General features: G+C 40.2%; 1 protein-coding gene across 3 annotated transcripts in view; it reads left to right on the forward strand.

Moving 5' to 3' along the window:
• LOC143888313 (ion channel protein) overlaps nucleotides 1-20,874 on the forward strand; it is a 54,065-nt gene extending 33,191 nt beyond the window's left edge. The window contains exons 11-13 of one of the 3 annotated variants that reach the window (XM_077392687.1): nucleotides 19,045-19,311; nucleotides 20,028-20,266; nucleotides 20,591-20,874. In XM_077392687.1, coding sequence (XP_077248802.1) covers nucleotides 19,045-19,311; nucleotides 20,028-20,246 — 486 coding nt within the window. In that variant the 3' untranslated portion in view covers nucleotides 20,247-20,266; nucleotides 20,591-20,874. Of the gene's footprint in view, nucleotides 1-19,044; nucleotides 19,312-20,027 lie in introns of those variants that run through there. The other 2 variants (XM_077392686.1, XM_077392688.1) reach the window with 2 other exon arrangements.
• Nucleotides 20,875-22,149: the final 1,275 nt, after the last annotated feature.

A 22,149-nucleotide genomic window follows, 5' to 3' on the forward strand; every position in this document is an offset into this window, starting at 1 on the left:
TAATTTTGATGTAAAATATTGTATCTAGTTAGTTTATGCTAAAAAGATAAATCATTTAAAACTCACTCTAGACATGTTATAATTATTGAATATTATATGTCTAGATGTTAAGTGCTTAAAGATCACATTTCTTTGAAAATGTATGATATATACACATATACTTATCTTGTTTTATCAATATGTATCTATATTTTAAGTGTTCATACCATTAATAACATGATGTAGCATGTTGATTTCTATAGACTCATGTTATGATGCATAATAGAGTACACACTCTTGTTTTGGTATGATCATGAAGTATGGTCTAAGTGTTTGGTACATCACTTGAAACATAGTCATGCACTTAGTACCCTTATTGACCCATAGGAATAGCTTAGACGATTCAAGCTATGTTCCTAAGTCCAACATCTTAAAACTTGAACTAAAATGAAACAAGTTTTGCTATTGCTAAATTTCATTAGCTTGGAGTTATTAATATTGTCATTCTATCAGACATAAAAGAAAGAAAATGAAAATTGAAAATAGAGGAAATGTTGGAAAAGCAAGAAAAATGCATAAGAATGTATGTCTAAGCAAAATCATTGTAAATCAAACCTTAGACTTCACTAAATAAAAAAGGTTGGGTCAAAATACAAAACTTAGTGAATTTCCAAAACAACTGTTAATATCTTGAGAAATTCATCAGTTGATTCATTAGCCCAAGGTGGTTTTCACTTATGAGATATTCTTGAATATCCTTGGCTTTTGATAAAATTCTCTTTAACTTGAAATCTTAGAACATTTAAGGGAAATTGAAACTCAGTTCAATGTGAGAAATCCATAAAAACTGTATGAACCCATCATTGAACTAATCATGTTTAAAAACTTCAATGTGATCATTCACTTATGACATGCAATCCACTTGGTTTGAAATAAATATAAGTTGAACCATAAATCAAACAAACAAGTGAAATTTGGTTAAATGACTGTGAAGTGATAAAAAATTGTAATCATCTTAAATCCTTCACATCAAACCCATGTGCACTAGAAAAATGAAAATTTAGGTAAAAACTCTAAGTGTGCACATTAAAACACATTGTCATTATGGAGTGTGATATTTGGTCATCCATTTATATTATCCATATGACATTGATAAGTTCACAAGGTGATTAAAACTTGAACTATTCTAGTTTTGTGAACTAAAATCTAAAAGTGGAATTATTAAATGATATGATGATTAAAATTCACTTATTGTAAGGCATAAGATTAGAATTGATATATATTTTGCCTATTCATGTGATCTATATGTATAACATAGTGAAAGATTCCCAAGCTAGATCACTATTAAGTTTGACTGATTTAATCATATGAGAAATCTTAAGTCACTCAAATTTGAATTTCATGAGTTCATTGCAAAGTGTGAACATTATCAAAATCATGAGATTAAACCTAAAAAGCCAAATGTATGCTTAAAAATGAGATGCATATAATTGTCTTTAAAAGAGGAAAATTGAAATGAAACGTGTTTTGATAATGACACTTAATCATTTAAATTGAACTTAATCCATTAAAACACATATAACAAGCAAATAAGGAACTTGAATATGAAAATGAAAATGAACCTTCCCTAAAAGTTGAAACTCAAAGAACTAGATGAAAATGAACTAGTTTGCCCCTATAGGAAAACTCAAAGAACTAGTTGTCTTCACAATAGAATAGAGTTGCTAGCCCTAGGATAGCTCGCTTAGATAGTTAACTTTGTTTTCCTGGGTTTGTGGTTCAATTGAGGAAAATATAGCACTCTATATATGTATATTCCCCTTGTATGGTATTAGCTACATGCTAAGATGTTAAACCTTAAAGTTAAAAGCTACTCAATTGATGCTTTTAGCCTTCTTACTAGTTGAAAGGGAGACTGTACCTTCACATTAATTAAAACATCTAATTACTTTGGCTTCTAGCCAACATCTTAACCATGATAAGTCATATGTGCATTGAATTGTTATATATATATATATATATATGCTTATATATTATATGCACATAGTTAGGGGGAGCATGTGTTGCTAGGATGTCTCACCACCTCATTTGATATCATTCAAGTATCCTTAGCAAACATGAAAGTGTAGCCCAAGGGTTGTTTTTCAACAATTCACTTTTTATTCCCTTGGTGACTCTGTGTTGGACAGCTCTTTGGATTCATACTTTGTATGAGTCTCTAACAAGGGGGGTGGCTATATATGAAATATCTGTCCTTTATATCTTATCATATGTGTTTGATATGGATATTATATTACATTACATATGATAGGTACACCCATTTGGAGCCTTATTTCTCCATTTGTGGTATATTTGGGTCTTGTTTTGTACTTTCTTTCTGAAATCATCTCTCATTTATAACAAGTACCCTTAGCCTAAGCTGTAGTGTCATATCCTTTTAGGCTTGAGACTTATCTTGGATGGACTCATATGGTATCATCTCTTCCAATGATAAGTATCTTATTCTAGAGTTCAATTTTGAAAACTCTCTAGAACTTCCATTCATAGAATAGTGCTTGAGTTGATTATCTCATTGCCTATGAATTCACCCTTATCATGTGCCTTTGAAGGTAAATACATCATTCTTCATGATAAGATCTATTGGCTATGCTCTTACTGTCATATCTCTAGCCAGTTTGTAATTGTCATGCCTTGCCTTATATGTTTTACCAAAGGCCAATGACAAATACTTAGAGGGAGAGCCTAATTGTTTCATTTGTATACTTATATGGACTATTATGATATGCTCACAATGTCCATTGTCCCATTAGTTGTACTAAAATGTATATCCTTTAGATTCAAATAAAAAAATAAAAAAGCTACTTATCATGCACTTTGTTTGAATTTCCTTGTTGAATCTCCTTGATAAGCATTAGATGAGCTAAAATGTTATATCATCATTAGATTCATGAGCCATAGAAGTAACTTAAAGTATTTTGACACTCTTTTATCTATGCCCATCCACAAACATAGGAATGCTTCACATTGCCATTCTATATCTCTATGCTTGATTGCTCTTATCATGTATGTTTTTAGTTTAATATCACATACTCATGATAAGTAGATAGGGGGAGTCATAATGGCACTATGTTTTTGAACTTTAACAGTGAAAATCCTTCCTTTTTGCTGCTGCCAAAAGGGGGAGAATTTTGTGAATTGATTAGGCAGTCCATACTCTATATGCATTGTTTGCTTTCTTGTGTCATATTATACTTGTGCATATAGTGAGGGGGAGCTATGCTCTATTGTTATATCAATTGATGCTTATTTATCATCATTTTGATATCTCCTCCCTCCTAATCAATTTTTGTTTTCCATCATAAAAAAGGGGGAGAATGTAAGCCCAAGGGTTCCCATGGGTTCAACCATTCACCTTTACCTTCTTGTGTCATATTATACTTGTGTATATAGTGAGGGAGAGCTATGCTCTATTGTTATATCAATTGATGCTTATTTATCTATCATTTTGATATCTCCTGCCTCCTAATCAATTTTTGTTTGCCATCATAAAAAAGGAGGAGAATGTAAGCCCAAGGGTTCCCATGGGCATGGTTTTAAATTTCGACCGACAGTGAAACCACCAAAAACCGAAACGGTCATTTATTTCGGCCGAAATTTCGGAATTTGACCCAAAAAATCTGTTTTTTTTAATTAATTTAATATTTCACTGAAATTTCAACCGAAATTTAATATTGAATAAAATATTGGTTTCGATTTTTGTACCAGATTTCGGCCGAAATTTTGAAATTTCAAGGTCCGAAACCGGTACCGAAACCGAAATTTAAAACCTTGCTCATGGGTTCAATCATTCACCTTTACCTTCTTGTTTTGATGCTAGCAACCCCAAATTGATTAGTCTTTATGGACTAGTGTGTTGGCTTGTAGTTAGACAGGAATTTCACATGTCAATCGCCATTACACAACTCACTCAACTCAATACATCGCTTGCGGATCAACATGCACAATGAACCAAAGAGCTTGTACACACATGGGAAAGATAATCCTCGGAAGATACTCAAGTCAAAGATCCCACAAGTTGCCTAGCAAGTGCCAAAGAGAAGCTTGGAGATGAACTAACATTGATGGCCTTCTCACGCAACATTGAAGATGTCCAAGAGATGGAGGAAGCCACATGATCAATAGAAAGTTGAATTGTTCACTCGCAACTTAGAGATGTCCAAGAAAGTGCAGAGGAACCAAGCAATCAAAGAAGACTCTAGGTTTTATCTTTTTAAATTAAATTGTATTTGGAGTCCTCTTGTAAAATGTATTTGCACTTTCAAAAGGTTTTCAAAGTGGTTTCGTAAAACAAATTTGATATCTTTAGAAACCATCAACACTCCCCAAAGGTGTTTGAAAACCTTGGACAAAAGCTCAAAGACCATGGCCCAAGACCCTGGATTTTTATAAGTTAAAAAGGATTTTCAAATAGGGCCGGTCGACCGGGGTTCTCCGGGCGACCGCGGCAAGGTGGCTGGAAATCCAGCACTTGTTGAAACATAGCGAGCCGGTCGACCGGGGATTCCCAGGCGACCGCGGAGGTGTTCCTGGAAATCCAGAAACACTCCATGGTCGGGCCGGTCGACCATCATAGGGCCGGGCGACCGCGGATAGGGAACTGGACAAAAATATACAAGTCCAGGTAGCCCTCGTCGGGCGACCGCCATGGGCCGGTCGACCGCGTCAGTTTGAAATTTGAAATTTATATAAAGAGCCCGATAAGGGCGAACGACCGTTGTAGCCCAGTCGACCGCGCCGGTCTGGCAAAAGAGCCATTGGGGCTTGCGCAGGTTGACTTTTTCAACCCAGTTTATTACGGTTTTACCCTCAAACGGTCATATCTTTAAGAGCTAAACTTTGAAATCTAAGGTCGTTCTCCAAAAACCTCTTCTAAGCTTTGATTTGTACATTTGTATTTCACAAGAGGATCTCTATAGGGCTTTTATTGGTGTAGTCTTTTGGAGAGTGTGAGCTTTTTATTGTTTGTATTAGCCTATTGTTGGCTTACATAATAGATATTGGTGAGAAGAGAGAGAACAAAGAAGAGAGGAGAAGTGGCGTGGAGAAAAGTCTATCGTGACTCTCCCCCCCCCCCCCACACCACACACACACACACACATTAATATATATATGAGAATATATAATGAAATGACAAAAGTAACCCCACTTAAGTGAGGTTCTTATACGTGCAACATTAACACTCCCCCTCAAGCTGGAATGTATATATCATACATTCCCAGGTTGTTACATAAGTCACTCAATCTCACTCTGCTTAAAGGCTTGGTAAACATATCTGTTACTTGATCGTTTGATCTAGTGAATACTGTGCAAATCTCTCCCTTTTGAATTCTGTGACGGATAAAGTGACAGTCCACCTCGTTGTGCTTAGTCCTCTCATGGAAGACTAGGTTATCTGCTATGTGAATGGCGGACTTGTTATCACAGTGAAGAGAAGCAGGAGATGAGTAGGGAATCCCAATCTCTGACATGAAGGATCTCAACCATATCAACTCACATCCTGTATAGGCATAGCCCTATATGCTGCCTCTGCACTTGACCTTGATACACTTGACCTTGATACGACATCCTGTTTCTTGCTCTTCCAGGATACCAAGTTGCCTCTGTTAGAATAAGCCTATATGCCTATGGGCATTTTAGTCATTGTAGTTATTGTACAGTTTTTATTATATTAATAAAAGGGTGAGGGGGAGATACCCAACTCACACACTTTCTCTCTAATCTCTTTTGCAACATGGTATCAGAGCCCTAGGGTTTCTGATCCCTAGGGAAACCTTTACCCTCCATCTAACCCTAATCCTAACCCTAACCCTAAACCCTCCCCCTTCTCCCTCTCTCTCACCTAACCCTAACCCTAATCTGCTACAGTACCGCTACTTCTCCTCTCTTTTAAACCCTAATCTATTATACCCTATAAAACCCTCTTTTACACCCTAATCTATTTTATGGTCTTGCGTTTCATTGTTTTTCTTTGCTCAATGTGCTGATCTTCTTTAATCCTCTTCTCCATTTCCCTTTCAGCATCTTCCTGGTTCTTTATGGGTTTCTCTATACTCATGTCCTGCACCTTTGACCTCGTCATATGACTCTTTCTATTGATTAGTTGGTTCTGCCTATCTTTCTCTCCTTTCTATTTGTTGTTGCCGTTGGTAGTGGTTTCTTTGTTCGTCTATATTCGTTGTCGTTATGGATCCTCCCGTCATTGTTGATCCCTCCATTGGCATGACCACTGACGTCAGTGCCTCTACCACAACCTCGGCCCCTTCTTCTTCTTCTTCTTCTCACTTGACACTTGTGGAAAATTCTTACCCACAGTTGAATATTGCCAAGTTTGATGGAACCAACTATTTACCGTGGAAGGTTGCGATTGAGACTTACCTACTTGGGGCAAGGCAAAGTCTGTTTCCTTCGTGAGGATCCTCCTTCGCCTAAGGATCCTACGTATACTCGCTGGGAGCAGGAAGATGCATTGATACAGAGTCTTCTATGGCAGAGTATGACTCCTGATATTTATTCTACTCTGATTCTTCTTCCGACTGCGAAGGAGATCTGGGATCATACTGCAGCGACGCATTCTGGAGTTGAGAACATCACTCGTGTATGTTCCACTTACTCTGAGTGGATACAGCTCCGTCGTGACGACATGTCTCTTGAAACTCATTACGGGAAGTTCATCTCTTTATGTCAGCAGCTTGATGTGTTTCTGCCACTCACTTCTGATATTAATGTTCTCCGGCGTCAACGGGAACAGATTCGAGTGGTGGACTATCTTGAGAGCCTAGGCTCAGAGTTTACCCATCTGCGCCATCAGATTCTTGGTTCTGGGAACACGAGACTTACTTCCGAGAGCAGCAGTGCATTAGCGAGACTCCCTCTCGCCCTACTTCTGACCTTTCAGCTCTTGTAGCATATGATGGTGGTGGTGGTAGTACTCCTCCTTCTCGGGGTGGTGGTTCTTTTTCACGAGCTCATGGCCGCGGTGGCCGTGGTGGTGGTCGTGTTGGGAGTGGGCGTGGCCGTCCTTATTACACCCACTGCCAGCGCGATGGCCATGCCATTGAGACTTGTTACACATTGCACCCCGAGCTCAAGCCGCCTCAATCAGCTCACCTTAGCACTTCTGTCCCATCTGACTCAGTCATCTCTGCCCCTGCCTTGCCACCTGCTGATGACTCATTCTCCTTTACGCGAGTAGACTATGAGGAGCTCCAGCGCCTTCGACAGAGTGCTTCACAGGCCACTGCAGGCTTTGTCCAGCCAGGTAGTTCACATACTACGTTACTTTTTAGCTCCAGGTCCTGGATCATTGACTCAGGAGCCTCGAACCATATGACTGGTAACTCATCACAGCTCTCTTCTTTTCGCACTTTTCCATTTGCTTTTCAGTCCATTACTTTAGCTGATGGTTCCACTACCCCTATCACTGGTATTGGTACCACATGTACTTCACCTAATCTTCTGCTATCTTCAGTATTGTGTGTACCTAAATCTCCTTTTAGTTTATTATCTGTTAGCCAAATTACGAAAAATATTTCTTGCTCCATCTCATTCTTTCCATCTTGCTGTCTTTTTCAAGATCTTTCGACTGGGAGGACGATTGGATCGGGTCGTGAGGTGGATGGCATGTACCGTCTTGATTGTAGCCCCTCTTCGTTAGCTTTACACAGTTCGGTGGATGCCTTTCAGTGGCACTGTCGACTGGGTCACCCATCACTTCAGCGCCTCCGGGCAACATCCTTAGTTCCCTCTTCTGCCTCTCTATTTCATTGTCAGTCTTGTGAACTCGGGAAGCATCATAGAGTGTCTTTCCCTTCTCGAGTTGTCACTAGAGTAGATAGTTTATTTTAGCTCGTTCATTGTGATGTATGGGGACCTTCTAGGGTCGCGTCGAATAATGGATTTTAATATTTTGTTGTTTTTATTGATGATTACTCTCGAATGACTTGGCTGTATCTATTGAAAGACCGCTCGCAGGTCTTCTCTGCATTTCAAAATTTTCATAATGAAATAAAAAACTAGTTTAGTTGCAGTCTTAAATGCCTGCGTACTGATAATGCACGTGAGTTTTTTTTCTGGTACTGGTGGCTTTCAGGATTATCTCTCCTCTCATGGCATTATCCATCAATCCTCTTGTGCATACACCTCGCAACAAAATGGTGTCGCCGAAAGAAAACTGCTCTATCTACTTGAGGTGGCTCGCACTCTCCTCTTCCAGATGCATGTTCCTAAAACCTACTGGTCTGACGCCATTCTCACTGCTTGTTTCCTCTCCAATCGTCTTCCATCTTCGGTGCTTCATGGGGATTCTCCATTTCACATCGTTTATCCACATCAGGATTCATTCCCTCGTACGCCTCGTGTCTTTGGCTGCGTTTGTTTTGTCCATCATTTGGGACCTGGCCGCGACAAGCTTGACCCTCGGTCAGAACGATGTGTTTTTCTGGGTTACTCTCGCACCCAGAAAGGATATTGTTGCTATAGTCCGCGTCTGCGCCGTTGGTATGTATCAGCTGATGTGACCTTTTTTGAATCAGAATCATTCTTTGGCTCTACCTCCGTTCCTCAGGTTGTCATAATGAAACTTGATGTGACCATTTCTCTTCCTGTTCTTCCCCCTCTTCCTCCGACTTCCTTAGCATCTCTTCCTGCTTGCCCCACTGGACATGTTGATTCATGTGCTCCTCGGGTGGATCGTCCCCCTATTAAAGTCCAATATCAACGTCGTCAACAACAGGCACAACTTCCTCACACCGACAAATCGTCTTCACAGGCAGAGATCTCTTTACCCTCTCATCAGGTACCTTCATCTCCTGTAGTTGTTTCTGACTCTCCTATTGCTTCACGTACTCATTCTCATTCTACTGCTCACCCCATTTCTAATTTTGTCTCTTATGATCGTCTAACTCTTCCTTTCAAAAGCTTTGTCTTGTCTGTGTCTTCTGCTGTGTTACCCCAGTCTCTGGATGAGGCTCTTCATCACCCAGGATGGCGCGCTGCATTGGATCTTGAAATGGGAGCTCTGCATTCTAATCACACATGGGATCTAGTTTCTCTACCTGCTAGTGCTCGTCCTGTAGGATGCCGTTGGGTGTTCTCCATTAAATATTTATCTGATGGCATCGTTGATTGACTGAAGGCTCGTTTGGTGGCCAAGGGCTACACTCAGACATTCGGTGTCGACTATCATGAGACGTTTTCCCCAATGGCGAAGATTCCTTCCGTTCGGGTTCTCCTCTCCCTTGCAGTAAATAATGGATGGCCTCTTCACCAGTTAGATGTGAAAAACGCTTTTCTGCATGGCGACCTCCTTGAAGAGGTGTATATGGAGCAACCACCAGGTTATGTTGCTCAGGGGGAGTTGTCCTCATCAGTCAGTCGCCTCAGAAAAGCAATTTATGGGTTGAAGCAATCGCCGCGTGCATGGTTTAGCAGATTTAACAAGGCAGTTATGAGGTTTGGCCTCAAGCAGTGTAGTGTGGATCACTCAGTATTCAGTCATCAGTCCTCAGCAGGATGCATTATGTTAATTGTATATGTCGATGACATCATTATTATAGGGAGTGACTCATGGGGAATTCGGAAACTGAAAGCCTTCCTACAAAAAGAGTTTGTGACAAAGGACTTGGGACGTCTCAGATATTTTCTTAGGATAGAGGTTGCATATTCTTCTAGTGGTTTGTCTCTATCACAGAGGAAGTACGTTCTTGATTTGTTAGAAAAGACAGGAAATCTTGGTGTGAAACCTGTAGCTGCACCCATGGATCCAAATGTGAAGCTGGTTCCAGAAAAAGGTGAGTTGTTGAAGGATCCTGGTAGGTATAGAAGACTTGTGGGCAAACTTATATACCTTACGGTTACTTGCCCTGATATATCCTATGCCGTTGGGGTGGTTAGCCAGTACATGACCCTCCTTGTACTTCGCATTGGAATGCAGTGGTTCAAATACTCAAATATCTGAAAGGTGCACCAGGAAAGGGATTATTATTCAAAAGACATGGTCATACACGAATTGAGGGGTTCTCAGATGCTGATTGGGTTGGATCCCCTGCGGATAGGAGATCGACTACCGGGTATTGTACCTTTGTTGGAGGTAACCTAGTTTCATGGAAAAGTAAGAAACAGGATGTCATTGCAAAATCAAGTGCAGAGGCAGAATATAGAGTCATGGCACATACTACAACTGAGATTATTTGGTTGAGATCACTCCTAGCTGAGATTGGTATTGTGCTTCCTTCGTCGTCACAATTGTATTGTGACAACAGAGCAGCTATCTATATTGCGACGAATTCGGTCTTTCATGAGAGAACAAAGCATATTGAAGTTGACTGTCATTTCATTCGTCAGAGAATCCAGAAAGGGGAGATACGCGCTGTATTTACTCGTTCTGCAGAACAATTGGCTGACATGTTTACCAAACCATTAAATAAACCAAAATTGAGTGACATATGTAACAAGCTAGGAATGTACAATTTATACTTTCCAGCTTGAGGGGGAGTGTTAGAATAAGCCTATATGCGTATGGGCATTTTAGTCATTGTAGTTATTGTACAGCTTTTATTATATTAATAAAAGGGTGAGGGGGAGATACCCAACTCACACACTTTCTCTCTAATCTCTTTTGCAACATCCTCCAACAAAGGTACAGTAGCCAGTAGTCGATCTCCATCTGCAGGGGATCCTGCCCAGTCTGCATCTGAATATCCCTCGCCTATGTTTCCTGAAGATCAATCCTTTACCAGGAGACTTCTTTAGGTATCTAACGATCTGCGTGACTGCTGACAAGTGATGTTCGTGGAGCACTCATGAACTGACCAGCAACTCCAATAGCATAGGATATGTCTGGGCATGTGACAGTCAGATAAATTAGTTTTCCAACTAAACGTCTGTACCTTCCTGGATCCTGTAGAAGTTCTCCCTGATCAGGAGAGAGCTTAATGTTGGGATCCATGGGTGTCTCAGCCGGCTTTTCACCCAGTAATCCTGTCTCTTCCAGTAAATCTAGCTCATATTTTCTTTATGATAGGGATAGCCCTTCACGTGAGTAGGCTACCTCTATCCCTAAGAAATATCTAAGGTGACTAAGGTCCTTAGTGCTGAACTCTTTCTGAAGGAATTCCTTCAGCCTCTGTATACCTGCACTATCACTCCCAGTAATAATAATGTCATCAACATAGATGACTAGAAAGATTCGACCATCCTTTGACTGAGAGCTGAACACAGAATGGTCTACGGCGCATTGAGTCATGCCAAACCTAACAACTGCTTCACTGAATCTCCCAAACCAGGCACGAGGAGATTGCTTAAGTCCATACAAGGCTTTTTTCAACTTACAAACAGAATTCTTCATCTCCCCCTGAGCAACATACCCAGGAGGTTGCTCCATATAAACCTCCTCCTGCAGATCACCATGCAGGAATGTGTTTTTGACATCCAACTGATATAGACGCCACGACATATTAACGGCAAGTGAAATAAGAACTCGGACTGATGGGATTTTTGCAACAGGAGAAAACATATCTTTGTAATCAATCCCGTAGGTTCGAGTGTACCCCTTTGCAACAAGTCTTTCCTTTAATCTCTCCACCGTACCATCTGGTAAATACTTCACTGTGAATACCCACTTACAGCCCACTGCCTGAGCCCCAGGTGGGAGAGAGACCAACTGCCATGTATGATTAGTCTGCAAAGCACTCATCTCAGTGTCCATCGCTGCTCTCCAACCAGGATGAGCCAAAGCCTCTGCAACTGAACAAGGTATGAAGACAAAGGAAACAGAGGACAAAAAAGAACGAAAAGTAGATGACAAGCGAGCATAAGAAACAACATCAGAAATAGAGTGCTGTGTAGAATGAGAACGTGTACGAGATGATATAGGAGCATCATCAGGTACAATCAAAGGAACAGTTACCTCAAAAGCTATGGATGGATCACCGGGCTGTAGAGGAGGTGGCTCACATGAGGGGCCATCGGCACACGTGGGTAATGCAGGCTGCTGTCGAGGACGACGGGAATAAATTTTAACCTCAGGTGATGAAGATGATACAGGAGGAACAGGAGCAGGCAACAGAAGAGGAAGAACATGTGAGGGTGAGGAAGCAGGCTCCGTACAGTATGGTTTATCCTAAAAAAATGTGACATCAGCAGCAACAAAAACACGATGAAGTTGTGGACTATAGCACCTGTAGCCTTTCTGAGTGCGGGAATAGCCAAGAAAGATACATTTGATGGAACGTGAAGCAAGCTTATCGAGACCAGGTGCTAGATTATGGACAAAACATGTACAACCAAAAACTCGAGGAACCAAAGGAAAGGTATTCCCTGACGGATGTAAAACCGAAAAAGGTGACCTATTTTGGAGGACAGATGAGGGTAGACGGTTCGCCAGAAAACATGAAGTAAGAACAGCGTCAGACCAGTATGTCTTCGGAACATGCATCTGAAATAAGAGAGTGCGTGTCATATCAACCAAATATGTAATCTTCCTCTCAGCAACACCATTTTGCTGAGAAGTATGAGCACATGATGATTGGTGTAAGATGCCATGACTAAATAGAAATTGTTGAAAGCCACTAAAAGACGAAAAATATTCACGTGCATTATTTGTGCGCAAACATTTTATAGAACATGAATACTATGTAGAGATCTCAGCATAAAAGAAACAAAACACATTAAAAACATTTGAACGATCTTTTATTACATATAACCAAGTCATTCGTGAATAATCGTCCACAAATATAATAAAATAATGATGTCCAAATAATGAAGGAGTCCTACAAGGACCCCAAATGTCCGAATGAACAAGCTCAAACGGATTCGACACACGACTAACGGACCTAGATGGGAAAGAAACACTATGGTGTTTTCCTACTGACACGACTCACACTGAAAAAAGCTAATAAGACTAGAAACGATAGAAGAATGCTGAAGGCGATCCGCTGGAGGATGACCAAGGCGACAGTGCCACATGAATGAGTCAACAGAGGCTCTCAATGCCGAGAATGATGGTGCACTGTCAAAGTAGTAAAGGCCACCGGTCTCACGGCCCGGGCCAATCCTCCTCCCAGTCGCAAGATCCTTAAAGACACAATAGGATGGAAAAAATGTTACAGAACGTCGTAGATGGCGAGTAATTTGACTAATAGAAAGTAAACTACAAGGAAAACTGGGAACACATAGGATAGAAGAAAGAGAAATATAAGGGCCAAGCGATGTGTCCTTAGTACCAGAAATAGGACACATCGTTCTATTTGCCAAAGTAACAGAAGTATTAGCAGAATTCGGCACAAAGGAACTAAGGAGGCTACTATTACCCGTCATATGATGAGAGGCTCCAGAATCAATGAGCCAAGAACTTGACTGACTGAGAGAGTAGGATGGTACGCTACCTTCCTTTGTAACAGTGGCAGTAACTGGTTTTCCCTCATCCTGAGAGCGCAACAGAGCCTCATACTTCGTGCGTGAAATAACTATTGTATCTGAAGGAGTAGACTGCGAAGGAGCATCTGCAGAGATAGAAGTAGTCGCGCCAGAAACATGATGAGCACCACGTGAGGGTCGCAGCTGTAAATCATAGCAAAAATCGACAGTACAACCCTCATAACCACAATACGTACAGTAACGGGATCCACGGCCTCCCCCTGAATCTCTATCAATACGTCCACGACGACCACAACCACTGTCTCCAAGAGTACCATGACCAAAACCAGTCTGCACTGCAAGAGCAGAACGCTCAATGGAGGAATCATCAGGGACCTCTGTCCTCATAGCACGTTGAACTTGTGAGAAGGTCTCAGTGAGGGACGGTAAAGGATCCTGACCAATAATCAGTTGACGAATCGGTAAAAAATCACTGCCCAAACCATCAAGGAACTGAACAACCTTCTAGTTGCTTTTCTGCGTAGCCAGGACAACATGATCTGTAGAAAAGGGCTGGAATGAATCTAGTTGTTCACAAAGGTGAACAAACTCTGAATAGTAATCCGAAACAGTTCGAGCACCACGTTCTAGACGTCGGAGTGCTGAGTAAGTGTCACAAATCCGTGTCAGATTATTCTCGCCAGAGTACAACGTTTTAGCATGCTCCCATATCTGTTTAGCTGTGTCAAGAAACATCATATGTTCAGCAATCTGTGACTCCATGCTATGAAAGAGGAGAGTTTGAATGTGAGCATCTTCCTGATGCCACTGAGTATGGTTCTTGCTTTCGGCTGACGGAGGAGCCGAAGTGAGATAACTAGACTTCCCTTGGGCTCGAAGATAGATCTGAACAGAGCAAGACCGTGCAGGATAGTTCTTGCCATTCAGTTTAACAGATGTCATCGGAACCATTGGTAGGGTCATAGAAGACCCAGAAACCCCAGTCGAAGAGGTAGGGGTCGTCATAACAAATCTCCACAACTACAACAACAATGAACAGAATCTCGGCCCTACCAATAGACTACCAACAAACAAACCACAAATAAACAACTATCAGACCACGAATCCACCACTAATGAAACGGAAACACCACATCAACCGCTCAACAACCAGGTCTCATAAAGCCACCAACAACTACCACAAACATGCTATCAACTATGATAGGCACGGAAAAAAAACCAGCCACCAACATCCACCACCATCAACCACCACAAACAGAGACCCCAACTAATAACGCCAACATTAATTTCCGTTTCCGGGAGAAAAAAATGGGCAGCACCACCACAGACATACAATACCAATAGAAGAGCAGCGCCCAACAATCACCCGGAACGAACTTGCTCGTGATAAAGATTCAAGAAATGGCGCTTAGCACATCGAGGCAAAGAGATAGAAAGGTTTAAAGCGAGTTTAGTGAGGTTTAATAATGGTACTGTTCACTAGGAAGAGAGGGTGCGAGGTTTGTAAGGGTTAGAGGAGGGTCTGCAATGAGGAGAAGGAAGAGGGAGGGGTGCGACTAGGGTTAGGGTTAGGGAATATACACAACACTTTGATTCTAGGATTTTTGGATTTAGGGTTAGGGCTCTCGATCTTCAATCTTCAGTTCTTCAACCCGCAGCTCTGATACCATGTTAGCTTACATAATAGATATTGGTGAGAAGAGAGAGACCAGAGAAGAGAGAGGAGAAGTGGCATGGAGAAAAGTCTATCGTGACTTTCTCCCCCCCCCCCCCCCCCCTCCAACACACACACACACACATTAATATATATATATATATATATATATATATATATATATATATATATATATATATATATATATATTTGAGAATATATAATGAAATGACAAAAATAACCCCACTTAAGTGAGGTTCTTATACGTGCAACACTAACACCTATCAAGAGGCATTGAGTGAGCTTCATCTTCTACCTTTCATTGTAATCGGGGTCTACGATTCGGCCCAACAACAAAAGTGAATCCGGTGCGCAAAGATGAGAGATTCCCTCGGAGGTGGTGTGCGAAGAGGGTTAATCTCCTTGGAGGCGGTTCGCGAAGAGAAGTGATTCCCTTGGAGGCGGTTTGCGAAGAGGGTTGATCTTCTTGGAGGCGTATTTTGCAAAGAGGGTTTGTTCCCTTGGAGGCGGTGTATATTGTAAAGCTTGGGACTCGGCATTTGAAGAGGTCCATCATAGTGAAGGAAAATCCCAAGGAAAGACCAAGTACTTGGCTAGTGGAGTAGGTCCTCTTTGTGACCGAACCACTATAAATCTTTGTGTGGTCTCCTTGCTCTTCCTCTTGCCTCCTTTGGGTGTTTGGTAACTTCTAACCTTCATTTACGTTTATGCTTAATTGAACAAGGCTTAGATTCAAACTTGGAATGCTTTTCAAAAGCCTAATTAAATTTGTAATTGCTAATTGTTAAAATTGGTTTTAACATTACACTTAATTAGGGCAAAAATTTTAATAACCCAATTCACCACCCCTCTTGTGTTGCCTATTGGGATTTCAGAAACAAATACCGAACTGAAATGCTTATCAAAAGAAAAACTGCAAGTCTATTAGTGGTATATTATATCGGTATGTGTTACATAATTATATGTGAAATGTAGTTTATGTATTATGTATACATCTTTACATGAATTACATGTGAAATGTGGGACGTACTGAATTATCATACATGTGTGATGACCCATGTCACTAGGTGTTCGATGTTCTTAAACCATTATGAATGGTTGTCTTGCTTATGTGATGGTTCTAAGTGTGTACTTATTTTAGCATTTCCTGAAGTTTTATCATAAATTCTATCATTTGCATATGTTTCCATATTTCTCCGTGATTTTACGTGATTTCCACTGAAATTTCCAATTGAAACCAAAATGTTTCTGTTTCCATGGTGACCAGAACAGAAACCAAAATTTAAAGCCTTGGGTTAAAGTACAAATGAATTATTATAAGTTTAGACTGAGTTTGAGTCGTACAATCAACCGGATATTTTATAACCTTTGTACTATCTTGATTATTGTTGTACACAAGCGTATAAACACAAGTACAGTCCATGGTTTTAAATTTCGACCGAAATCCGAAATTTTCTGTCCAAATTTTTGGATTTCGGTGGAGACCGACAACGAAATCACATAAACCCGAAATGGTATTTTATTTCGTCCAAAATTTCAGAATTCCGGTCGAAATTTCGTTTTTTTCCAAAATTTCACCCAAAAAACCTGTTTTTTTTTTAATAGACCATATTGGTTGAACCCCATACAATATTGATCAAAGAGATTTTCTTGGAAGCCATCAAGAGATGGCCATCTTCTTTTGGCCGAGCGTCGATCGCCCCGTACAGAGCCGGTTCTCTCATCGACGGTCGTTTTTTCCCCATCGCCGGTTGCTTCCTCCATTTTTTCTGGCGAATCCAATCTTGAGGATGACCGTTACCGAGATTGCATAGCTGATCGTGCATTCCGTTTTCTATGTGAGACTCGTGCGCCACGTTATCCAGTGCCGTTACCCATGAAGCTTGAGAAAGAGGAGTGTTGTACACGTAAGTCTTGACGTGTCACAATCAAATTATAAAAGAGAAAGTGGGTTGTAATATTTTACTGAAATTTTGACCTAGGCCGAAATTTTGTATAGAATAAAATAGTGTTTTCTTTATTTCGCCGGATTTCGGCTGAAATTTCGATTTCGGTGGGGTCCGAACCGTTATCGAAACCGAAATTTAAAACCTTGGTAGTCACCCATGGCCACACTCTCACATACAAAACCAAATTTACTCCATAACAGATGTACTTTAGACTGACACTGTCTGCAATTACTTGTGATGTTTAGGTCAAGTTTATTTCTCACAGGCTGGTGAACAGAGAAGCTTAGATTTGGAGGGAGGGAAGGAAGTACTGTGTGTGCGTGCGCGCTTGCCTGCTTGTGTGTGTCTGTGTTTGTGTGTTTGTTTGAAAATGAGTACTGGGTCGATGTTGTCCTATGATTACAAATGCTTTTTCGGTTAGGACTTCAATGCATGGGCCTGTATGTGTGCATTTATGTGTTTGGGGTAGTGGTAAGGATATGTACAAATAGGAATTAGGAAATCAGGGTTTGGGGACATAACAGGGGTAAAGAATGCGAAATTTTGAAAGAAGGCGAGGGTTGATGTCTTTACGTATCCATAGGGTGAGAGGCTTGGATTTGGAGGGAGGGAAGGAGGTAATGGGTAGATGTCCTATGATTATCATTGCTTCTTCGGTCAGGACTTCTGTGCATGTGCCTGTGTGTTTGGGATAGGGAAGGATGCATGCAAATAGGAATGAGGAAATCAGGGTTTTGGGGACATAGCGGGGGTAAGGAGTATAAGATGTCTAGGTTTGGTTCTTGATCTAGATCTGGATTCGGATATTGATCTTAATCCAAGTTTTGATGTTGATTTGTGAGGGTACGACGTTATGGGGGAATTGTTGTAGCTTTGGAAAGGATTTGGGGTTCAAGTATTCAGAGGCGGTATTTAGGGATTTTGGTTCTGGATATTGTGTAATGGGACCTGGGTTTGGAATTTGAATTTGAAATGGAAACATAAGAGAAGAAAATAAAAGATGGGAACTTAAGGAGAGGAATCAATAGGGAGGAGAACTTGCTTGACCTTGAGAAGAAAATAAAGGGCAGATCTGAAATTGAAGATAAATAATCGAAGGAAGATACAATATTGAAACCAGAGGTCGGAGTTTTGTGATTTCTGAGCCCTTGTGGCTACGTAAGTGTGCTTTAGGGTGGGTTGAACCCCTACCTTAATTGGGAAGGTCCTTAGTTCTTCTACCTCAAGGTCATGGGTACAACCCCAGCTTACTTTTTGAAAAAAAAAAGAAAGAATCAGAGCCTTCTTTGCTACATGACATTCTGTGCTGTAGAGAAAAGTAGAAGATCCGAATGAAATACCTCTAGTTTCCAGCAAGTAAATGATGCATGAAAGGGATATAATTTAATGGAGCATGCTTAAAGTATTTTGTTTATTCTATGAGTATGTATTAAGTTATTAACTCCATTGCCATTTTTGTGATTTGGTATATACTCTCATTATATTCTGTAATGCAGGATGGGACTCCTGGTCCCCCAATGTTATTCCAATATCAATGAAATATGTCAATTTTCAAAAAAAATATACTCGCATTATATTATCATATTGGTAAGGAATTTCATGTTTGAAAAACTGATTGCAATCATCGTAGTTCGTCATTTAATGGGCACATTTCAAGTGGCAATTTAAACATGTGATTCTCCAGCATCTATTTACAGATGCACATTGGGTGCTTTGTTCATTATTGCATACTTTGGACAACTTAGGATTTGGCCTCCAATACAACGACCTTATTATGTTTCTGGTGCAAATGCTGTTTGTTAAGTATATTAGTAGTGCTAGTTAACATGAACTTCCTGGGTTTGCCACTTCTGTTTTCAATAAATAAACAAAGAAAAAACAAATGAAAAATGGTAGAGGGTAATTAGTCCAACTTGCAGACTGTACACACCAGACTATGCTTTTGCATTTCTTTCATCTTTTCTCCTTAAAATATGACTTAACAACTGCCTACGCGCATGGTTTGCAGTCTAAACGTCTCCCATACAAAGAAGCAAAATCAACTTCTCTGCGCCATACTGGGTTCTCTCACAGCTCTTGGATCCGTGAAATGCAACAAGCTTCTGACAAATCAATAATTATTAGTGAAATCTTGGATTCTAGGACTAGAAACCTAGTATCTGTGTCCAGAATTAGTGATTATGTGCTTTCAAATGAGCTGGTTAGCATGGCGCTGGCAATGGTGGCTGAAGACAAGCAAATCAATCGAGTTCTCGAGGAACTCTTTGCAGAAGAGGTACCTTTCTCATGGCCAGTTTTTATTTATTTTTGAATAGGGTACCCTTCTATTTTTTTTCCCTGAAAAAGGCACCCTTCTAATAATTATGTAAGCTTTATATGGCTAATGTTTATAGTTAAGCATATTGATTTTCTGACAGAAGACCTCGAGTCTCCTGTAAAGGTTTAACCAGAATTGGGCCACCAAATTATTCAATAAATCCTTGGGACTACATAGGAGAGGGTATACTTTGATCATGGAAATAAATCCTTAGGACTACATAGGAGAGGGTATGCTCTGATCATGTAAGTAAAAGTTGACCTTGCTAGGCATCTATGGAAATAAAATGCCCTCGGGATTCAATAGGAGGCGAGTTCATTTGTATATGCCATGTATTTTTGGTGAAATTACGGAGATAATGTACTTGTTAGCATTAACTCAGATTGGTGGTTCATATATGGACGGTTCACACATAACTAGCTCCACTATTTCACATGCTGAGATGATTCTAAGAGTTAGATATCTCTGGTAATTTGAGGCCCGGCCTCAAATAATGCGTCCCAGATTAATTTAAAACAATATGCTTCATTTACAATCTGCACAATATTAGCACATTACAAATATGTATAAAGATGAAAATTGGATTCCCTCTATTTGATATCATTGCTTGTGCTATTTTCAGTCTTTTATTAAAGCATTTAAAATATATTTTACTGACTTCTACACTCTTACAGGGAAATGAGATGTGTATACGTCCGGCTGAGTTTTATCTGTACGAACAGGAAGAGTTATGTTTTTATGATATAATGGTTAGGGGTCGTCAAAGACGGGAGATAGTTATTGGCTATCGCCTTGCCAATGCTGACTGTGCTGTCATGAATCCATTGCTCAAATCCGAACCAAGAAAATGGTCCCTTGATGATGTTTTCGTTATCATCTCTCTCAGTGAATAAAATGGTTCGGAGAAATCTAGGTAAGATCCATTTCCTGGCCATCCTACATGTGTTGTATCATTTTAACAGGAATCCTTAATGCCATAATCCTAACATAGATGAAGGCATGTCTGTAAGCTAATCTGCATGATTTTCAATGATACAACTTTGAAAAAATATAGAGAAAAGAACCATAGTTTCAAAAAAATTCAGACTTGCAAGGAAGACCCACCTGTTTCACTGAGTTCTTAAGACTCTTCCCTATTGCGCCACATGACCAATCACTCGTAAAAAGAAACCATTTTTGTGACAAGATTGCCCATGTTTTTCAATCAAATAACAAAACCACTCCTACTTTGACACAGGTGGCAACATTAGGATGAATATTATTGACAATCCTTAGTACAAACTGTCTTATCCCGGAATTGCTAACTCTTGCAATTTTATATAAGGACTGTATTTTCCACGATCTTTAGAAGAGGGCGAGTTTGTAATTTGTAGCTTAGCATCTCTCTGTATCGTTGTTAGTAGACAGGATTTAGAAGAAGACGAATTTGTATCTGGCCTTCTTTGTAGTATTTGCATTCTCTTAGGCAAATCTGGCTTTCCTGTAATATTGCATTTCCTTCAGTCGGGTGTTTGTGTTGTACGGATTGCGTGCTGTCTTATTGTAATCTCAATAATTCCATGCAATGAATATTTTCCTAGGCAAATACTGTTTCTACTCAATGTGACAGAGTAGATATCGCCCACATCTATTATCTATAATACAGGATTTGCTAGGGACCATTGCAGAAGGCATTTCGCTGAACGGTTGTTGCATGAGAGACAGCCACGTAGGCTTACTTTTTGTCTTATTCATTTAACTCATCCTATGTAGCCGCTCTCTCATGCAACAGCCGTTCCGCCAAATGCCTTCAGTCATGGTCCCTAGCAAATCCCGAATAATATATAATGGGATTTGCTGGTTACTTTCACACAAGAGAGCAGCCAGGCAGGCTCATCTTTTAGCAAATTTTGTCTTATTCATATAATCCATGTGAGGTGGATGTTCTCTCTTGCAAAAGTGAGCCGGGAAATGGCTTTATGCGAAATTGCTTAACAAAGCCCATGATTAAGGCTCAATTTTGAGTCCAAAAGATGAAACAAGGGCAGAGAGAGAGAGAGAGAGAGAGAGAACCTGCCACCCTTATTTTTTATCCAACAAAAAGTCAAAAAAAAGGGCCTTTGTTGGATCAAAAATCAGGGTGGCCGACCGAAATAAGGGCGGAGAGAGAGAAAACCTGCCATCCTTGATTTTTGATCCAATAAAAAGTCAAAAAATTGGGCTTTTGTTGGATCAAAAATCAAGGGAAGAGGGGTGTTCTCTCTCCGACCTTTACAATTAAAGGTCGGCCACCATATAAAATCTCGCAAAATATTACAATTTTGAGTCCCAAAATCAGTTTTGGACTTCTCAAAATCCCAAAAAAGAGGCACAAAAGTGTATCGTGGGAAAAGATTTTCCCCGAAACCTCATCTTGTAAGTTTGACCGTCAATTAAAATAACTACAGCATATAAAGGGAAATGATATCAGCACAACTCAACTCAACTAAGCCTTTGTCCCAATCCAGTTGGGGTCTCATCTTGTAAGTTTGACCGTTAATTAAAATAACTACAGCATATAAAGGGAAATGATATCAGCACAACTCAACTCATCTAAGCCTTTGTCCCAAACCAGTTGGGGGCAGCGAATGAATCGTTTAGAAATTTTTCATGAAGAAGGTGAAATTTATGGGAACTGTAATGACCTTAATGGGAACTAGTTGGGGTCACGGATGAATTACTGCAAATATCAAAACATGGTTGTGCTGATATCATTTCCTCATATAACCTTACAATGTTTTAGCTCCCAACCGATATCGGACACTTTTTTAGTAGACT

The sequence above is a fragment of the Tasmannia lanceolata genome, unplaced genomic scaffold, assembly GCF_043159265.1.
Source record: "Tasmannia lanceolata isolate RefF3 unplaced genomic scaffold, GAP_Taslan_0.1 ptg000012l, whole genome shotgun sequence".
Classification (NCBI taxonomy): Eukaryota; Viridiplantae; Streptophyta; class Magnoliopsida; order Canellales; family Winteraceae; genus Tasmannia; species Tasmannia lanceolata.